Below are 21,264 nucleotides of genomic sequence, written 5' to 3'. Positions count from 1 at the left end.
ATGAGCGGCGCTGACAGCAGACCCCGTAGGTACAGTGTGGTGCAAGGTATTTTGTAGGTATAGGTAGATGTGGTATATGATATGCGGGGACAGATGCGTATACACATATCTATACATATATACACCCATAAGTGAAGAGATATATATGTGGGTTGTGGATCTGAGTGAAGTCGCAAGAATCCCGAGTCGGCTCGGCAATATGGCCGGTCAGATGTGCAGCAGTAGGGTGTCAGTGTGGTGTTAGTGTCCGTTATTTATGTCGAATTATCGCAAATCCTGTCCGAACCTCGCGTGTTTTCATGGAATCAGTGAGATATTGTGTCGCGGAAGAAATTCTATTTGCATGAGGGCATAGCACTTACCCCCCACAGCCATGAAGTAAGTACTCAGTATCATATACATCTATACATGTATACATAAACTCAATAGTAACTAACTTATAATTATTTCCTCCCTCTTTGCAATAATATATATGTATACAACACTCTGTACCGAGAAGACAAGAGAAAAGAGCGACAACGGCTTCTGGTCAACTCTCACCATTGAGAGTCCATTGTTTATCATTTTCGTACCTGCAATTCAATTATTACCCTACCCTACGGGCTGGCAAAGGCAAACATCAATGCCAATGCACTGTCGACATTATTTTTCCACATGCATTTACCTGAACCAATAATGTGGGCCATTAATCGAGGGCGTGTTTTTTATTTTTTATTTATTTTTTTTTTTTTAAACATTTAAATACTTAATTGTTTAAAATTAAAAAAAAAACAAAAAATTAGTTATTGTTAAAAATAAATCAACTTAATGACAGATGTATTTTAAAACTATTTTTATAGACTGCGGACCAGCTGTTATATTTAAGTTTTATTTTTTTCTTCACAAAAAGACACATGTTTATGGTTTTCATCCCATCTACTGCATCTACATCGAATCGAGTGCTTTAGATATGATAAAAAATCTATTTTTCTATTTATTTATTTTCCGTAACAGCAATGTACACTGATAACGACTGTTTACTGTGGTGAGATAAAGCTAGTGTAAGAATAAAAATCAAGAAGAGAATAAAAAAAAAAATATACTGAGTAAGTACACCCAAAAATTGAGAAGAAATGATAAATAATTAAACCGAGGTATAGGTGTGTATGAACAACAGATGTTGCGTACAGCAAAAATTTATTTAGTCACTCGTTTCACTTACAATGTCTTATAATAATAATAATAATACTAATAAATTTTATGTGTATTATATTGTAGAGAATGACGCATATCCTTGGATGTCGATAAATCACGAAACTCGTTTCCTCAAAGTTCTTAATTCGAGGATATCAAGTTTTATTCTACATTGTTTATCTATGACGGCTAAATAATGAAAAAACAAAACCTTAAAAAGAAAAGTCATACTAGGTTTTGTTGGGCGTCAAGGGATTAATGCTGCTATTTCGCCGGGGGTGTTTATACGTCCCCAATTCGGGAATCACCCTCGCCCTTGCAGCTCGGATAGAATTTTACGCAGTACAGGAGAATAACGAACCCATAAAATAAAACCAGGGATATGTCTAAACGAATATATATACACACATATATATATTTATATGTATATAATTTAAGAGCCATAGAGGGGATGAAACACTGGCAGAGTCAGCCGGATGCACGTTCTCTCGTGTCCTTGCCCAACGTGTTTCTTCGTCGCGTGTTAACAAGAGGGAAAAAAATATAAGACACACTCCAAAAACAAACGTCTATCATTACATTATATACTACATTACACACGGTGTTCCACAATGGCATGGGCTCGACGACACACCGACTCTGATACTGCTCAATGTCACTCTACTCCGTCTTATTGACGTGGAATAACAAAACACAATTCCATTGGTACAAATATTTACAAAATATCAAGCAAAAGGATTGATGGCCAAAGATTATTAAATTAAATATTAAATTTCATTTTTTGACGCACCGTCAAGCGGAGCGAAAATTTCTGAGCGCAGTTATTAATTCACTAAATGCATGCCTCGCTAGTTAACTTCCTCTTATTAAATTTCTGCGTTCATTAAACCTTGCTTCAAACACCTATAACCGATATTTCTTATCTTTGCCAAAGATTAAGAATTTCGGTTGGAGTTAAAGTAAAATAAGATGTTTAAAAAGTGACAGCGAGCTGAGAAAAAAAATAGCAGTTTAATCAACAGATCGCTTTTGTCTTTTTATGACACTCCCGCTGTTCGAACCTTCTTCTCACCAATAATAACTCCCCCAGGGTTCCAGTCCTACTGGTATTGATACTGCTACTAGCACTTTCTGTACTGACGTGACTGACGGTAGATTTACATTCATTCCGACTCTTATTGTCTCACATAATCACGCTAACACAACGATAACTTTGTCCGTTAATGCATTCTGTTGATTTTTGTTTTGTCAAAACAATAAGTTTCCATTACATTGTCTTGCCTTTTTAAAAACTAACTCGTGTCATGTTTAGCTTTGTTATTATACTTGCATCAACAACTCACGCGGTCTTTATTATTTTTGATAAATAAAAAAATTAAATCAGCATTTTTTCTTCAAGCTACATAAAATAAAATAAGGTAAATATTTAAAAGTGGGGTCAACCATTTTCATTTTCATTTTTTTGAACCAAATTTCTATTTGATTTTATTGATATATATTTTTTTTTTAAATACATAAAAAATAAACAATTTAAAAGTTAATTATCATAATTTTAACAAATTTTCAAAAAAATTGATAAATATTTTAGAAAATTGTGATATTTAACTCTTTTTTTTTTATTGTTCCTTTTCTTTATGTACTTTAAAAAAAAATATAGAAATTTTATCCAAAAACATGAGTCAAAATTTTTTCCAACTTTTGAAGGCAAAAAAGCTATTAAAATCTCAATTTTTTTTTTTTTTTCACGACATTTTTAATCATAAATCTGCCGTAAAAATAAGCAAAATAAAAAAAAATTGTAAATAATTACCTAAAATAAAAAATATACAGCACGGGTATAAGTATGACTCTATAATATTTAATATATAACCATATTTTTTCAACTTTATATCTTTAATGTAGACAGTCATTTTTGACGTTACTATTCTTAAATTGCAGAGCAAGAGGGTAAAGAAAATAATCAGAGTAAAAAATAAGAGGACAAGGAGAAATAAATGTCTGGTGGATTTTTTCTTAAAGACTGCGATATACTAGTGCAGTAGACTACTGCCATTCTTTTCAACATTTCTATTTTCTTGGCATCCTTTGTCTCCTACTTGGTCAGACGTAGATATAAATTTCCAAGAATTTGCAAGAACCAGCATCCAGCATCAACATCAGCATCCCTCGACTGACTATGCTCAACACTCTGCACTCTACACTTAATTCTACTTTATTTATAAATTTTTTTTTATCCTGGTTTCTTGCTATTGCTGTGCATCTCGTGGTTGACTACGACGACGAGCGAAACCCACGGGCAAGAGTAATACTAAACGATGACAGACCGGGTGCTCCGAAGAAAAAACTGGTAGTAGCATACCCATCCTCGGGTGCTGTTTCACTCCTTCCACTTCTACTGCCTTCTACCACCTTTTCATATCCTCTAGTTATTACTCGGCATCGTGTACCACCTGCCTCTTTAAACCATCTTTCGATATATCACTCGAGTCTCGTCTACTCTATACCTTTCGAACCGGTCAAAACTCGCCGTGTAATTTTGATCCTCCTCTTAATTTTACAACACAGCACAATTCAGTAAAATACAATACAAAATAATACAAAAAAAAAAAAATACAATGTAAGATACAATTCAAAAGTGTTGACTTTTATCCGAAATTTTTTTTTTACTCCGAAAAAAAAAAAAATAAATCTGTGCGTCGTTAAAAAAAGTTTCAGTGCTAAACAAAATATATAAAAATTTAAAACACACAACATTTAAAATTTATAAAAAAAAAGTAAATACTTTTATAATGACTTCAATAAAGTGGTTGAGGCTGGAAGTTTATTAAATAAAGTAAAGCAAAAGTTTAACCAAATAAAACGGAGTTTATACCACGAAAGTTAAATATTATAACTAAACAGAATTATCAAAGCAATAGTGTGCCCACATACGCGGTCCTTTCAATTAAACGTCGAGGAAGCTTTTCATAAAATTTATGTCAACCGGTCTTGGTCTGTTATAGTCTTGATGTATGTAGTCAGACAAAGAAATAACTCGGGCACTAATTCTGCGGTCTTAGTCTTGAGAGTTCGTCATCGTTCGTGGCTCGCGGTTGCTTGTTAGTCGTGTTAGGAATTAATCAGAAAAGATCTGACGTTCATAATACCGAGTTCAGACCAAAAAAAGTTCAGAGCAGGCTTTAGCCCAAACAAAAACACTTACTCCAAATTACTCTCTTACTCTCCATATCTAATTTAATTACTTAATTAACCGTATACCTCTCGAGCATACGATAGCCACACTGTCACTCTCGACATTAATCTCTGCTCAAGAAACCTACTTTCTTCAACACTGTTAGTTTATAAAATATTTATATTTTTATTTTAATTATTATAATTACTATAAAATTACAAAATAATTTTTTCATCATAGAAATTAAATTAAATAATAATAATTATAAAAAATTTTTATCTATTCCTTAAAAGTACTTTCGTTTGGAGCGTGAAATTGATATTTAAAAAAAGAGTCGGCGTTAATGCGACAGTTTTTAAGTAAAAGTATTAGGATACACGAGTACAATAGAGAGTAGACTGCTCGACGGGTCTTGTGGGTGTATTAAATTTTAACTTTAAAAGAGTCAAATTTCAAAATGTACATAGGAGAGGGACAAATGTGTCTGTACTGTTATTATTTATCGTATATATATATATATATATATATATATATATATATATATATATATATATATATATATATATATATCTGTACTTGAGTTCGTGTAGGCATATTACAAATTGTTGTTATTATTGTTTTTTTTATCATTATCATTGTTAAAAGACATAATGTATTGCACGTATAGAAAGAGCCTGGATCCAATACGTAGGTGTTGTGTGACGGTTCTTATATGGACGTGTACATACACTCCGGGAAGGAGGAAGTGCATCGACCGGTCTCCCGTGCTCTCCTCTTCGTCAACTAAAACCTTTCTGCGTCCTTACTCTCCTTGTACTATATAGCACATCCCAGCACCCAGTATCCAGTACCCAGTATTACTCTTGCTCTTTACTTGCTTTTACTCTTGCTCTTGCTCTTGCTCTTGCTCTTGCTCTTGCTCTTGCTGGGGCTCTGTTCTCCAGTGTGCTCTGACTGTTGAGTTCCAAACCAAACTGTATGCTGGAAATATGAGATGAAGTGCGCTCGGGGACCTCCCGGAAGGCTTTGTTGCACAACCTACTTTTTTACTCGCTCTTCTGGTTAACAATGAACCACCACCTCATTTTCAATAATACCCTAGGCGGTTTTGATTATTTTACTCCTCGCTTCTATTAATTTTTTATTTTGTTGACTGTAATTGATGTTTTGTTGGATTTTCGATTGATCAATTTATTTTTATTTCATTCAAGTTTTACAAAGTTTTTTTTTTTTAATTTAAAAAATTTTTCAATTTTTAAAATTAAAAAAAAACACTTTTAAAAAAAAAATTTTTTTTTTGGAGTACTTTACAGGACAAAAATTTTGTAAAATTAGTCTACTTTTAATTTTTTTTAGTAAAGTTTAAATTTAGATAAAATTTTTGGAGTATTTGATAATTGTTTCAATTGATCAATTCATTTAAATTTAATTATAATTTCACAAAGTTTTGAACTATAATATTTTATTTTTAGAGGATTTTAAATAGTTTCAAAATTATTGTTACCTTTGATTTTTTTTAGTAAAATTTAAATTTAAATAAAAATTTTGAAGTATCTGATAATTTTTTCAATTGATCAATTTACTTGAATTTATCTATAATTTTATAAGATTTGAAACTATATTATTTATTTTTAATTTTTAGAGGATTTTAAACAGTTTAAAAATTTTGTAAAAGAATTTTTTATTAAATTTTAAAGTATCTGATAAAATTTTCAATTGATTGATTAACTTAAATTTCTATAAATTTTAATAAAATTAATAAATATTTTTTTTTTAAATTGAAAATTTTTTAGCAAAGTTTAAATTCAAAACTAAAAAAAAATTGAAGGACTCAAAAGTTGAAATAAAAGTTTGAATTAACATCAAACGTTATCTGTAGTTGTAGTGTCCTTAAGTAGAAACGAGGAAGCGTGAGGAAGTGGCAATATCTCGCCACATCCTCAACTCCTTTCCTCCTCTCTCTTCAACTATTTTATTTAATATTTGTTCCTCGATTCCTCTGCGCAGTAGTTGTTACAGTTCTTGCATTCAGTTTTAAATTAATATTCAACCGCGGTACTTAGTAAATCATAATTACTCATGTAGATTACTTTATTGCAGTCACTGCCGTTAATCCAATGCTATATATAAAATAATTTCCTTGTAATCCAAAAAAATAAATAAACAATCTGTTTTTAAAGTGAAAAAAAAAAAGTTTGCCGTAAATGAACAATTATCCGTTAATAAAACTAAAAAAAAAACAGACTTAAAAAATGTTGGGCAGTGGAAAGAGCAAGAATATTATTTACTACGAGTGTCACCCGGGACTTCCTAATGGAGTTGTTGATCGAATGTCAAATCGAAGGCCCGTTCACGTGCGTCCTGTAACGGTACACGCTGGTAATACCGATAAAACGGAAAATAATACCGAGGATTCAAGGCGATTAAGAGCCCATCATTCAAGACAATACTCTTGGCAGGAGTCATGGATGTGGTATTAATTTTTTTATTTTAATTTAGATTTATTTTTTTCTTTGTTATTATTTTTCTGATTAATATTTATAAAATTACATGTAATAAGATATTTATACTTGATTGTTATTCTCAATACAGATAGATTTATCATTATCATATTTTTATTTTTATTTTTATCCACGTCCGTTTTTATTATCGCTCGCTATTATTTTTTATTCATGTATTTAAGCACTTTGTTTGTTAATTAGAAATTTTTTTATTTTAATAAATTTATTTGTGATAATTTTTATTGACATTTTACCGTAATAGTATCATATTTTATGGACTTCATATAAAATTACCGATTGGTTATTTTATAATCCGCTTATAAGGGATTTTTGAGCTTTCAATCATAAATAAATATAACTGTTTATTTTTTTATCCATATTCAATTTCAAAACTAATGCGATAAATTTTTTTTAACATTTACTAATCAAAAATAAGCAATTTCCTCTTTAAAATTTAAAAATAAAAGTTTATTTTATTGAGAAAAAATTTTTACTGAAATTTTTCCCACCATTAATTGAATTAATTATTTAAAATATTTTATAACAATGAATAAATGTTCTGAAACGGATTTCTCTTAAATTTATGATTATCGATTAATTTGATTGGATCTAAAAAACTTTTAAAATTACCATAAATATTAGATATATTAAATAAATGAAACTTTCATTTTTTAAATAATATTTATTGAAGTTAAAATTTTTTTTAACTGATTCTTACTCTGCACTGGAAATATTAACGATTCATGGTTATTGTTATTAGTAATAACAGCTCGTAATAACTACTGAGTAATGCTTAGTGACGGAAAGTGTAATTTTCATCTGTTAGATACTTATCAGGATTAGTAATAAAGCAAAAGATAACAATCGCGTCACGCAATGAAAAGCTATGATAAAAGTTTTTAATTACAAGTTATTAGCATTCTCTTCGATTTTTACAGCTATTTTACTTTATGAGCATCCAACGCCGGTTCATACGCTAAATCCAGATTGTTAAAAGTAATTTAATACTGCCAGATAGTAACGGGGTCACTTCACCGAGGTCTAAGCCCCCTGGGGTTTTAATAATTTGCTTAACTACTTCAATATAACATCTGCATATTTATTTTTTATACTCTTAATTAATGCTCTCGCTTAATCATACGCTATCGATCTACTGTCCAAAATTTACCTGAAGAAATACGGAGTGTTTAAGTCTTCAGAGACACGGTTGTGACTCGCAACAAGCGTATGACGTAATCACTCCGTGAAGGGGAAACGTTCCTCCATGTTCTTACAAGAAATAATATTTACAATCAATTACTATAATTGCGCAAATACTTCGAGTGATTATATTTTATAAAAAAAAATTCTAGTTTGCTTCTTTTTAATTTTTTATAGAATAAAAAGTAGAGCGAAAAACTTACAATAGTTTCAGATTCTTAAAATCAATAAAAACAATTGTCTGACAGTCTCAATACTACGGATGTAATAACAAATCCCGTCTTATAAAATTGCTCGTTCAATTTTTGTCAGCGTTTCACGCAGAATAGCCTTTGCAATTTATGGCGACTTAGACGGAATTTTTAAATGATTTTTTTTTCTTTAAAAGCCAATCAAATAAAGCTAAAATAATTATTTTTTAATGAAAAAAAATTCCCTTAATATGACTTCTTTATTTAATCGTGCTTAAGGGGGTAGTCTGGTCTACACAGAAAAAAAAAATTTCTTGAACCAAGAAAATTGTAAGGAAGACCGAAGTTATTTTGGAGCAAGAAGAAATTTTCTTGGTTTAAAAAAATTCAACTTCATTCAAGAAATTTTCAATCTTTCTTAAGATTTTTTTGATTAAAAAAAATTGACGCTTAACTTAAGATTTTCTTTCTTTCTGGGAAGAACCATGAAATTCCAGGCAATTTTTTTAAGTGCCATAAAAAAAGGCAATCAATATGTTTTCTATCCATTGTTTTCTATATAATATTTATTAACATTATAAGAATACAGAAAAGAATAAAAAAAGTTGAAAAAATTGGCACGTGACGATACCCACGATTCCAACCCTTCTAGCAATCGGAAATAGAAAAATAAAAAAGATTAGTATTCTAGAGTAATGTCGCTATAGTTGGAACTATAGTCATCCCTAAATTAAAATTTTTACTATTTAAAAAAAAAAAAAAAAAAAAAAACTTTTTGAATTTTTAAAATATATATATATATATATATATATATATATATATATATATATATATATATATATATATATATATATATATATATATATATATATATAAGACAGTCACCATTTTATGAAAAAATTTTTTTTCAACTTTTTCATAGTTCCAGCCATAGCGACATTACTCTAGACTAATAAATTTTTTTATTTTTTTGTTTCCGATTGCGAGAAGGATTGGGATCGTGGGTATAGTCACGTGCTAATTTTTTGAGACTCCCCTACTCCATCAGCTGCTAATTTTTTGAATTTTCTTTTTGTATTTTTTTCTGTATTCTTATAATGTTAATAAATAACTTATAAAAAAATTTATATAGTAAAAATATTAATTGCCTTTTTTTTTACGGCACTTCCAAAATTACCTGAAATTTCGTGCTTCTGGACCAGAATACCCCATTAAAAATTTAATAGTAAAATTAATAAATAAACATTATCACAAATTGTCATAAAAATATTCTCATAAATTCCAATCCATTTTTATTTATAATAATTTAAAAAAAATATTTTCCCTGCAGCTAAAAAAAAAAAAATCTAACTAGTATAACTTTATTTAATATCATTTAGTTCTACCAAACCAATAAAATTAAGTTTGCTCTCTTTTAATAATAATTTCCAATATTTACATTCTGCCTACATGACATTTTATTGAAATTAAAAAATACCTCACTATTTACACATCTTTTGTGTTTGCCATAGTACCACATATATACACACCATAAGTGAAATATGTAATTTAACGCTGGTTGTTTAATAAAACATATTTGATCAGAACATTCCTGAAAATAAAAATTCCAATTTAAAAATCAAATTTAGTCGTAATAAAAAAATAAACAGACTAGTTTAAGCTCAATTCAATCTCCAATTGGAGCTTTCAGCGTGGGATTAACCATGTGCCCATCACACATTAGATGTATAATGATGATATGCAGCAACTAAACTGCTGGCGTCATTGCAGTCAATCTGTTTGAAGCGCTTCCCACGAAATAACCTGTTGATGCAGCAATAATCTATATCCATATGAATGTAACAAAAGACAAAGACTTTGTTGCAGTTGTAACTCGAAAATTAGTCTAATTGACTTTTTTAAAATTATCGTAAATTATCTTTTACGTTATCTATCCACCTTCCGTGTTACTCTGCCTTGATTAGATGACGAGGATGAATAATTAAAAAAAATAATAAAAATGTAACCACTAATCAGCAGTACTCTGCATTTCAATCTCAGTACTTATTGCTATTAAGTTAATTAACAACAATTGTTTTTATTTTTTTTTTACAGCGAAGTCAGTGTATCATCAGCCCGTGCATCGGTGATGGTTTACGATGACGTAAACAAAAGGTGGATACCGAGTGGTAGCTCTTCAGGATTGTCTAAAGTTCAACTGTATCACCACGTTGTGCATAACACGTTTCGCGTGGTCGGTCGCAAGCTCCAAGATCACGAGATCGTGATTAACTGTGCGATACTCAAAGGCTTGAAGTACAATCAGGCGACAGGAACTTTTCACCAGTGGCGTGACAACAATCAAGTCTACGGGCTTAATTTTTCTAGCAAGGATGACGCGGATGCTTTTGCACGTGCTATGTTGCAGGCACTTGATGTGAGTTTTGGTCATTTTATTTTATTATATTTTATTTTATTTAGATTTTTGCTTTTAATTATTTATTATTTTTGTCTGGTATGGAGATTTGATTATTATTTCTTCTTTTCTTGTACTGATTGTAAATTTAATTTAAGGTGCCAGAGAATGGTGAAGAATATTTTGTTGAGAGCAAACACACCGACTGAAGCTTAGTTATAGACCACGGACTACCGCGTTTTCAATTATACTAGCTTGGAGCTTTTATCTTTTTTGTATATTCAGTATGCCCTTTGAAGATCGACGTATTACACGGACTTTGTGTCTGGCCTAAATTCTCCGTTATTTTTTTTTTTAATTTTTAAATTCAGTAATTATGAATTTTTAGTTGATTTATAAAAGGAATTATTTAGACATTCGTTGGATTAATTTTTAAACGGAACAAATTTTTATGGGTCATTTAATTTGTTGTTTTATTATTTATAGCGAAAATATTTTAAGTAATATTAATATTACAAGAGTTAAATATTAAAAACGAAATTATGATTTATTTAAGTAGATTTTTAGTAATTATTTATATGACATGCTTTGAATTCGTATTTTTAATTATTCAAAATATTAAAAATTTTACTGTCTCAATTTTTAATTTTTAAAAGTTAAATATTTTTCTTAAATTTAAAATTGTGAAAAATAAAAATTGGAATTTATAATTTTTTAAAATTAATTTTTGATAAAAATTTTAATTCAAAAAAATAAATATTAATTTTAAAAAATTAAATGAAATTGAAATTTCTTTTAATTTTTTATAAAATTTTACCAACGAATAAAAAAATTACATAATCTGAATGATAAAATAAAATAGAATAATAAAACAATATAAAAATTACTAAATTCTGTCTGCAGTGAATACTTTAATGATGTACTTTAGAAATAGTTTAAAAACTCAGGCACAGATAATCCGAATTCTAACAAAAGCCACGTACGGAATGATACCCTCCATTCATAAAAAATGAAATATTTTTAGACTAGAGCAAACTGAAGCGTGTTTATAAATTTAAACTGATGTCGGGGTATGCTCGCTCTATATTTTTAGCTTTAAAAAAAAAGGTGTCAAGTCCTTGAAGCCCGAGAATTGACCTTTCGATTAGCACGATTGTCACAAATTGGCGGCTAATTATCTGTAATTGTGTAGGTGCTGAGCAACGGTAGCAACATATCGAGGAGTCTAGTACCATCAGGCACACCAGCAGGTCAGCAGCAGACTTATCCCCAGCAGTCCCAGCAGCCGACCCAGGCCACTGCACAATATGAAGAGGACATGGGATACAGGTAATTAGAGATGATACTTTGTCATCGTTTTTAACTTTATCTTTAACTTTAACTCAAAACCACATCATCATCATACTTTGCTTCTAAACTCTCATCCTTTAAAAACTTATTTCACACAATTGACAGCTTTATTCTGGGCGTTTTTTTGATGAAAAAAAAAAAATTAACAAAAAAAAAATTAACCATTGAGGAGTCAAATTAATGGCGGTTAAAAATAGTTGTCTAAATATTTGATGGGTGATTACGATTAACGATTGCAGTAAAATCCAAGGGCATGCTCATCAAAGTTACCCGTCTTCGCTGGTGGGTGCAATCCCACGGATTTCATTGTCGCTTGGACAGCTTTCAGCAGGGGTTGCTGGCGTGTTGCCTTCCTCAGTGCCCCCGACTCCTACTCCCAACCATCAGAATCAGAATAACATAACAAACAATAACAATCACAACAGTATCGTCGGCTGCTCGCGTCATTCACCAACAAACGGCCTCAATTCGAGGTGAACTCTTTACTCTCTACTGGATTTTATTGTGCCGACACGTCTCACAGCCACCAACTATCAAAGATTAGATATATATCTAACCTCTGAATAAATACTGTAACAATCGCCGTTTTATTAGTTACCCCCCTTTCACTTATATACTTATATATCACCAACACTTCCATCAATTAAATGGTCGCATTCACTCATATTAAAACGGCTAGCTCACTTGTCTTCTTATTCTCATTCTACATAACTAGTTTTCTTCTTCTTCTTTATTTATTCAACTCTGATACATGTCATTTGATATTATTATGTTCAAATAGTTCACCGTCATTTTATGCTCCTTTGTTAGCGTTATGTTATACTTATTTATTTTTCTTCATTTTATTTGAATCCTTATTGATCATCGTTAGGTCATTTTGTCGGTTAAATATGACTTGCATCTGTCGTCAATAGTTACTGTGAAAAATTGCCTTATGTAATAATGACAATAAATAATAATAATAATCTATATTATTTAGAGAATAAGAAAAATTTTTTGTCCAGGATAGTCATATGATAAAATCGGTTTTTTTTTTTTAGTAAAATTTAATGTCATTGCAAAGGTCTTGAATTGAATTTGTGCCTTTTCAAGGTTTCATTTCATTCTCGTCGATAGTCAATTTATTATGATAAGTATTTAGGCTGAATTCGAAAATGCTCTATCTTTAGATACATAATTAAGAAATGACCTTGTATCTTGTGAAATATTGACATTTTTAAAGATATAAGCTCACCCCGATGTTACACTCATTGAGACCTTTCATTTGAGTACCCACATCAATTTTTCATATATTTATATATATTATATATATCTATATATGAAAAATATATCAAAATGCATGTGGGTACTCAAATGAAAGCTCTTGATGAGTGTAACACCGAGATGAGCTTATATCTTTAAAAACGTCAATATTTAAGAAAATATAGTGCAATTTAACAAAAGTCATTATTTAATAAAGCAAAATTTTAATTTTTAATAGTTCACAAGCCACGGCAGTCTCATAGTGACTGCAAAGTTGCTAATAATATTAATAATAATAATAATAATAATAATAATAATAATAATAATAATAATAATTCTTGTTAAAGAAGAAATAAAATAGTATGAGGCCGTAATTATTAAATGTTAACCACCTTAGCGATGGCTAATCCCACAAATTGGGTAAGTATTTTACTAACGGATGCAATTAGTAATTTATCACTTGATTAGATTCATTTAGACTTAGAGAATCTCACGTAGACTTATATTAAAAAAAATAAAAAATTAAAATAGAATAGCTTTTTTTTTAAAATAATATTTTAAGGAATATTAATCGCTAAGGTGGTTTTATAGATCATATTAAAATTGTCTTCTCCAAGTAGCTGTCTCTTAGAGGTATAATAAAAAATAACTAAATGTTTTAATCAATATTTTAGTCTCTAGATGGCTGAATATCTTGGCTTCGCATCAATTTCTCAATTTTTACTGTTACAATAAATTTTTTTTTTTAAACCAAGTTATTGCAATTTTTTTTAATGGTTTTATTATTTTCAGAACTATGACACGAGAAGACGTTGCAATTATTCAAGAACGCAGAATGTCACAACAAAGTCAAAGTGAGTGCTAAGTTTATTTAATTTTAACTTACGCGTTTGAAGTATTTTTTATTTTTACAACTCAAGTTGTGAATTATTTATTTGAACAATTTTCTTCATTTAATTCTAAAATTTTTTTACATACAAAAAAATGAACTTAGTATTTTTTTTTTTTTTTTTTTATAGAATAAAAAAAACATTTTTAATTGACCAATTATAGATTAATGAGTGAAAAAAAATAGGCCAAGTACCAAATCAATTAAAAAGCTTATAATTAATGAGTGAATTTGCTGATGTTAGGTTCAAATGGTCCAAATGCGGTGTCACCAAGTTGTCCATCAGTAAACCCCCAGTCCCAGCAACAACCAGTCCAGCAGCAGCCCCAGCAGTCAGGACACCATAGAACGTCATCAGCGCCTCCAGCGCCTCAACCCCAGCCTCCACCAATGCCTGGAGCGATGATAACGCGACCGCAGATTTCTGGGCCTCCAGTACCACCACCACAGCCGCCAGCAGCTCCTCCAGCGCCTCCTTGTCCGCCGGCAATGATGAACATCAATGCCCCAGTACCGCCCCCAATGATGAACCAGTACGCACAATCATCTTCCCAGTCGAATATTATCGTGAGCCAGCCAAACTCCCAGCCCCAAAACATTTACGGCAATAACAATATTAACAACCAGAACAATCAGGCCAATAACAATAACCAGTACGCCAGTACACAGTCAAATCAGTACGCTAGTAATTCAAATGTCTGTCAGAGTCAGTACTCCAGTCAGAGTAGTCTTTACGCCGGCAATAATCAAAATTATTCTCAGTCAAATAACTCATTAGCGGGAGCTCCCGTCAGTCAGTACGCGAGCACTCAAAATTGTCAGTACAATTCCCCTGGTAATAATGTTGCTGTTGCCGGTAATCAGTACGGTAGTAATAGCTCGATAAACCAGTATGCTAGTTCCCCCAGTCAGTTTGTGCAGCAGCAACAGGCTCAAGTTTCTCAGTACGGCCCCGTGGGCCCAGTCGCCCAGGGCCAGTACAACGCTCCCAATGCAAATAACGTTGTTGCTAATCCTTACGGGACACCTGCTAATTCTGTTAATCAGTATGCTAGTGGGCCCGCGGTTAACGCTAACGCTTATCCTCCCGTTGGCAGTAATGGTCCTCCACCACCCCCGATGGGTCCGCTCGGTGGTCCTGCTGCTCCACCTCCACCTCCGCCCCCGCCTGCTCCCAACGCCGATGCTGCCAAGGGTGCTGCTAATAACTCTAATGTTAACTCGGTGCCTGAATCTGCGCCTGATGTTAATTCTTTGGCAGCTGCGCTACAAGCTGCTAGATTGAAGAAGAAACAGGTAATTACTATTAAGGTAAATATTTACAAGTCGGGTCAATCATTTTCATTTTCATTTTTTTTAACCAAATTTATATTTGATTTTATTGATATATTTTTTTTTTAAATACATTAAAAAATTAAAAAAAAAATTGATTGCCACGATTTTAATAAATTTTCAAAAAATTGTGATATTTTATGTATGTATAAAAAAAAGATAAAATAGAAATTTTATCCAAAAATATGAATTTCAAAATTTTTTCCAAAAAATCTATCGAAATCTTTATTTTTTTTTTTTTTTTATCATAAATGCGTTGTAAAAACAAGCAGAATAAAAAAAAAAATTCAACCATTTTAATTTTCATTTTTTTGAACGAAATTTCTATTTGATTTTATTGACATTTTTTTTTGAAACATAAAAAAATAAACAATTAAAAAAAAAAAGTTGATTATCACAATTTTAACAAATTTTCAAAATAATTTATAAATTTCTTAGAAAATTTTGATATTCAATTTTTTTTTTTAAATTGTTCTTTTTTTTTATGTACTTAAAAAAAAAAAAAAAAAAAGTATATAAAAAACATCGAAAAAAGATAAAAATATAAATTTTATCCAAAAACATAGCTAAAATTTTTTCCAACTTTTGAAAGCAAAAAAGCTATCAAAATCTTTATTTTTTTCTTTCACGATAAAAAAAATGGGGTTGACCCTACTTGTAAATAACTACCATTAATTTTTTAATTTTTTTTTTTTTTATTTGATGAATTAAGTGTGATATTTATTGATGTTTATTCAATTTTAATAGCAACAAGCACAACCAGTAGAAAATAGTCCGTCTGGCGGCGGAGGTGGCGGCAATTACGGAACTCTGGGACGAGGAGGAGGCGGTGGAATGGCTTCGATGATGGATGAAATGGCCAAAACACTAGCACGTCGCCGAGCAGCTGTTGAAAAGAAACAACCGGAACAACCACCGGTAATTATTTTTTTTTGTATATACTTTTGAATTACTTGTAATTGCATTGCTGATTGGTTGTTAATTGTTTCTTCAGGAACCCGAGAGTTCACCCGACAAAAAATCTTGGGACAAAAATAACTCGAATAATAAATTTTCAAACGGCGCAGAGTCACCGAAGTCAGCCCGCAAAAGGTTCGGGTCAGCATCCGAAGACACTCTGTTACGAGTTAACGGTGTTAATGACGGGGCCTTGCTTACTGCTCAAGAAATGGAGGCCTTCAAAGCTGAAATAATAAAAGAAGTGCGAAAAGAGTTTCAGAAAATGAAACAAGAAATAATTGACGGTACTTTTCGGTTTATTATACATTTAAATCTTTGATCTTTAGTTTCAATTTTTTTTTAATATTATGTTTGTTTATTTTAGCGCTTAAAGGAGAGCTGAATCGAAGGTAAAGATTTATTCAGCCTTAACAGACAAATAACACAAGAATAATAATAATAAAATAATAATACTGATCAATAAAAGAAGAGAGATTTGACTAGATAGTTGAACTTTACCATTATCATCGACAAACAACCACATAAACGGTTTTTATTACATACTTGCGATAACAAACTGTAGTAATATCCATGTATATCTGCCATTTGTGTGTAAGTATATTAATCTAGCCTAGTATATTAATTATAAGTTAATTTACATTTTCGATACCCGATTATTATTATTAAAACAATTGTTTTTTTATAAATAATTATTGAATTTCTATCGGAATTCCTAATTACTCAGCTATTTTATAAATTGGCTTTTTTTGATAAATATTTTTTACTACTTTAGCGTTTAAAAATTTTTTACTCATTTATTTACTGTAGAATTTTTTCATTTTTATGTCATGGTTATTTAAAAAGAAAAAAAAATTATTTTACTATTCACTTAATTACGACGATTGTAATTTAATATTTTTGTTTATATCGCGTTCCGGATGCCATAAGAGCGTATAATGAAAATTCTGTTTTTTTTCCAAGTCCAAAAAAATTTTTAGTTTGAAGAAAAAATTTTTTTTGCATTTCTACACATTTCATACAAAAATACGTCAGTTCTCAAAAAAAAATTTTTTTTATACGCCCTTGTGGTATCCGAGCTGGTACCCGGGAGGCATAAGGGCGTATAAAAAAATTTTTTTTTCGGGAATTAACGTATTTATTGTATGAAATGTTTAGAAATGCAAAAAAAATTTTTTCTTCAAACTAAAAATTTTTTTGAACTTGGAAAAAAAAACAGAATTTTCATTATACGCCCTTATAGCATCTGTAACGCGGTATTTATGAGTACATATCAATTATACATTCCGTTAAATTTCTTCAGTACACCATTTTTATTCAGTTACACATAAAAAATTCGTCGTAAATATATTTAATTAATTATTTAATCGTATATTTAAATTACTTTTTGAGATATGCCATGACATTGAAGTGAATTGATAATTTAAAGTGATTTACGGATAACAATACAATGAGACTTTAAATAACCGTGCTTTAAATAGCAATGACGACATTAACAGTTTCTTATATTGTTGTAATTATTGTTGTTAGTATTATTAAACCAGTAAACAAAGCCATTGATAATAGAGAAGCACGTAATATGGATTTCGATAGTTTATTGATAAATTTAAAAATTATTAAAAAAAAAAAAAACAAAGTTACTCGTATTAGCAGAAGTGTGTCGCGAATATAAATTTGCACAAAATCTTCTGTGACTGAATTTAAAAAAAAAAAAAAAAAAAATGAAACAAGTCAGTCTGCTAAAATATATAAAGGTACTATCAATTTAAAATTGAATTTTCACTGAATTTATATAAAAAAACCAAAAAATAAAATAAAAAAACTAAAAATAAAATAAACATTTTTTCAAATATTTTTTTCCATTAAGACTGAGCTAAAACAAGAGCAATTTTATTATATAATATTTATAATAATTATAAAAAATGTAAACCAGCGTATTTAATGCGTCTTGTAAAGGATGGACAATTTGATTGTAATTGACGGTTTAAAATCGACTGAGGGTTTGCACAAATCATTTCTAAAATCATTATTCAATTGGATACTATTATAATTCAATTTTAATCATAATTATAATTATTAACTATACTACATTAAAATAAAAATTAATTTATAAAATAAAAAATAAAGTACTAACTGATATATCAATCTTATAAGATAATTATTAAAAGGCTGATTGTCGTATTCACACGATTTTTACTTATCGTGCACATGCTTTTGCTAAACTAAACTACTCTTCCCGTGTAATATATATATCAGTGTAAGTGCTTCTTAGGCTTTTTTTTATTTTAATATATATAACTATTAATATTAATTAAATAAACTTAATCCCAACGTATTTATAATTGGATGTATTTATATTAAATTAAAACGTAATAATTACTACCAAAAACAGATGTTAAATTAAAATTACTTGTCAAGTGGCTTTCTTGGATAATTGTAGTCGATTAAGTTTAAGCTTAATGTAGTCTTCGTTGCATTCAACTCAGTGTAGTCATTTTTTATATTAATTAATTAACACTTTTTTGCGTAAAGTGATTCACTGTGCACTATTATCATTTTAAATCGTTGAATATAAATAATAATATCTATAAAAGCTTGAATTGTCATCTCAATTTATCTGATCAACTAATAATTTTATATTTCTTTTGTAAATATTAATCTTACTCCTTCCATTAACGCATATTTATTTTTAATTAATTACTACATTTTTAAATCAATAGTATAATTTTTTTTTTTTAAATTATTTAAGTCGAAAAAAATGTCAGGATTTTCCAGTGAAACATTTTTAAAAATTTTTAATAAATATGTATATTTAATTTGTCAATTTACTTTGAAGTAAATAAAAAAAAAAAAAAATTTTTTTTTTTAAAATGATTGCGAGAGAAGGACCAGAACGAAAATGGATAGTATTAAGCAGCATTTATGCGTTAAATATATCACTTGCTGAATTTGTAGTTCTGTAAAAATAAAAAAAAATAAATAAAAATAAAAAAAACATAAATAGAATATGCTAAAAGAAGAATTGATATGAATGTACTTGAAAACGAACAAAATAGCGCCATTGTATCTTACATGTAATTAATTAATAAAAAAAAAAAAAATTGAAATATTCCAGGAGGATACTAAAAATAAAATAAAAAAAAAAAATTATAATAAATAGGTTTTAATAATTATCTGTTATGTTACAACTGTTTATGCTGTTTGAAATTAAAAGAAAAAAATATGTATTGGATTTTATTGTAAGATTAAAATTATAAGTATAATTATAATTAATTTAAGTTGTCTCAATTGTACAGTTGTACACGTAAATAATTAAATTGTTCTGATTGAAATAATTACAATACGGATTATTCGGCAAGAAAAGCGAGTTAACGGTTTAATAAATAAAATTTTCAGATTAAACTTAAATTTAATAATTTTTGTATTTTTATATTTAATAACATTGTCTATTTTTTTTTTTTTTATTTAACTGTAAAAATTAAAAATATTTTCAATACCAGGCAGTTTAACAATAGGATTGCCAATAAGCGGCTGTGATTGGAACGTGATTTTTATTTAATGCACTACAATATTTATTAATTAATAATTAATAACGATAATGATAATAAATAATAATTAAATAATAAAATAATAAAATAATTAATAATAAATAAAATAATAAATATTTGCATTTAATAATATAATTCCGACTCGCTAAAAAAAAAAGAAAAAAAAAAACTTGCCGAATGATTCGTTGTGTGTTTTGTCAGTGCATTTACACGATGCATTAGATTGAGATTAATCGACACACTATGATTAAATAATAAAATAATTACTGCCTCTGTAATAAATCACCGGTAGATAATTAATATTTAATATTTAATTGTATATTATCTCAATCACTTGTCATCGCACTAGTACTACTTCCTTTTTTATATAAATATTATAAATAAAATTAAATTTTAAAGAATACTTGCAATGACGTTGTTGACTTCCCGTGAGGAGGATAACGAATGGTTTTTTTTTTAATAATATTATTGTATAATTACAATTACTAATTATATTGAAGGAAAGTCAGGACGTATACATAATTTAAAAAAATAAACAAAAAAAGGAGTGATGATTTAAAACAACGCCACATAGTATTTGAAAATAGTTATTAAGGATAATGTTAAAGAAAAAAAAAAAAAAAAAAAACGTTTGTATTAATTATATTATTATATTAATATCTCGTCTGATGATTAACGGCATACACTGACTAAATAAATTAAAAATAAAAAAACAGACAAGTTTATAACACCAGTTTATTGAATTTATCGTTACAATGATTTAAAAGAACAAGTTCAATAAATTTAATTAACAATAGCGGAATATGTATCATGTAATTAACATAAATAATCTCGTTTCATAAGCGTATCATGATCAACAAAAATATTTGTATGTAAATGACAAACAATAAAAAAATACACAAGAAATTTTTTTTGTATTTTATACTAGCGGTACCTTTGCCTGTTTTATTTTTCATTTATTTATGTTCAAATATTTTTGTTTAATCTATATAAGCAAAATTTTGTGACCAGTGTATTTATATGATAAAATAGGTTTTCATGGTTAAATTTGGTATCCTTGGAAAAGTCTTGACCTGGAGTTGTGCCTTTTCATGGTGTTATATTATTCTCACCAATAGTCAATTTATGATGATAAGTATTTATTTAGGCTGCATTCGAAAATTCTCTATCTCTAGATACATAATTAAGAAATGACCTTGTATCTTGTGAACTATTGACATTTTTAAAGATATAAGCTCACCCCGATGTTACACTCATCGAGACCTTTCATTTGAGTACCCACATCAATTATTTATATATTTATATATATTATAT

At 29.0% G+C, this 21,264-nt stretch overlaps 1 protein-coding gene across 1 annotated transcript; it reads left to right on the top strand.

Annotated features, from left to right (window-relative positions):
• The first annotated feature begins 113 nt into the window (after positions 1–113).
• Positions 114–20,857, top strand: Ena (ENAH actin regulator enabled). Its single transcript, XM_074248966.1, has 8 exons — positions 114–378; positions 10,332–10,653; positions 11,825–11,961; positions 14,017–14,078; positions 14,358–15,409; positions 16,193–16,363; positions 16,440–16,689; positions 16,770–20,857. The coding sequence occupies exons 1-8, from the start codon at positions 374–376 to the stop codon at positions 16,796–16,798; spliced, it is 2,028 nt and encodes a 675-aa protein (XP_074105067.1). The 5' UTR covers positions 114–373; the 3' UTR covers positions 16,799–20,857.
• Positions 20,858–21,264: the final 407 nt, after the last annotated feature.

The sequence above is a fragment of the Cotesia typhae genome, unplaced genomic scaffold, assembly GCF_013202065.1.
Source record: "Cotesia typhae breed Kobodo isofemale line unplaced genomic scaffold, CoteBio_Ctyphae contig_119, whole genome shotgun sequence".
In the NCBI taxonomy this organism is placed as follows: domain Eukaryota; kingdom Metazoa; phylum Arthropoda; class Insecta; order Hymenoptera; family Braconidae; genus Cotesia; species Cotesia typhae.
The sequence above is the reverse complement of the archived record's forward strand: the minus strand, read 5'-3'. Positions and strand labels throughout refer to the sequence as shown.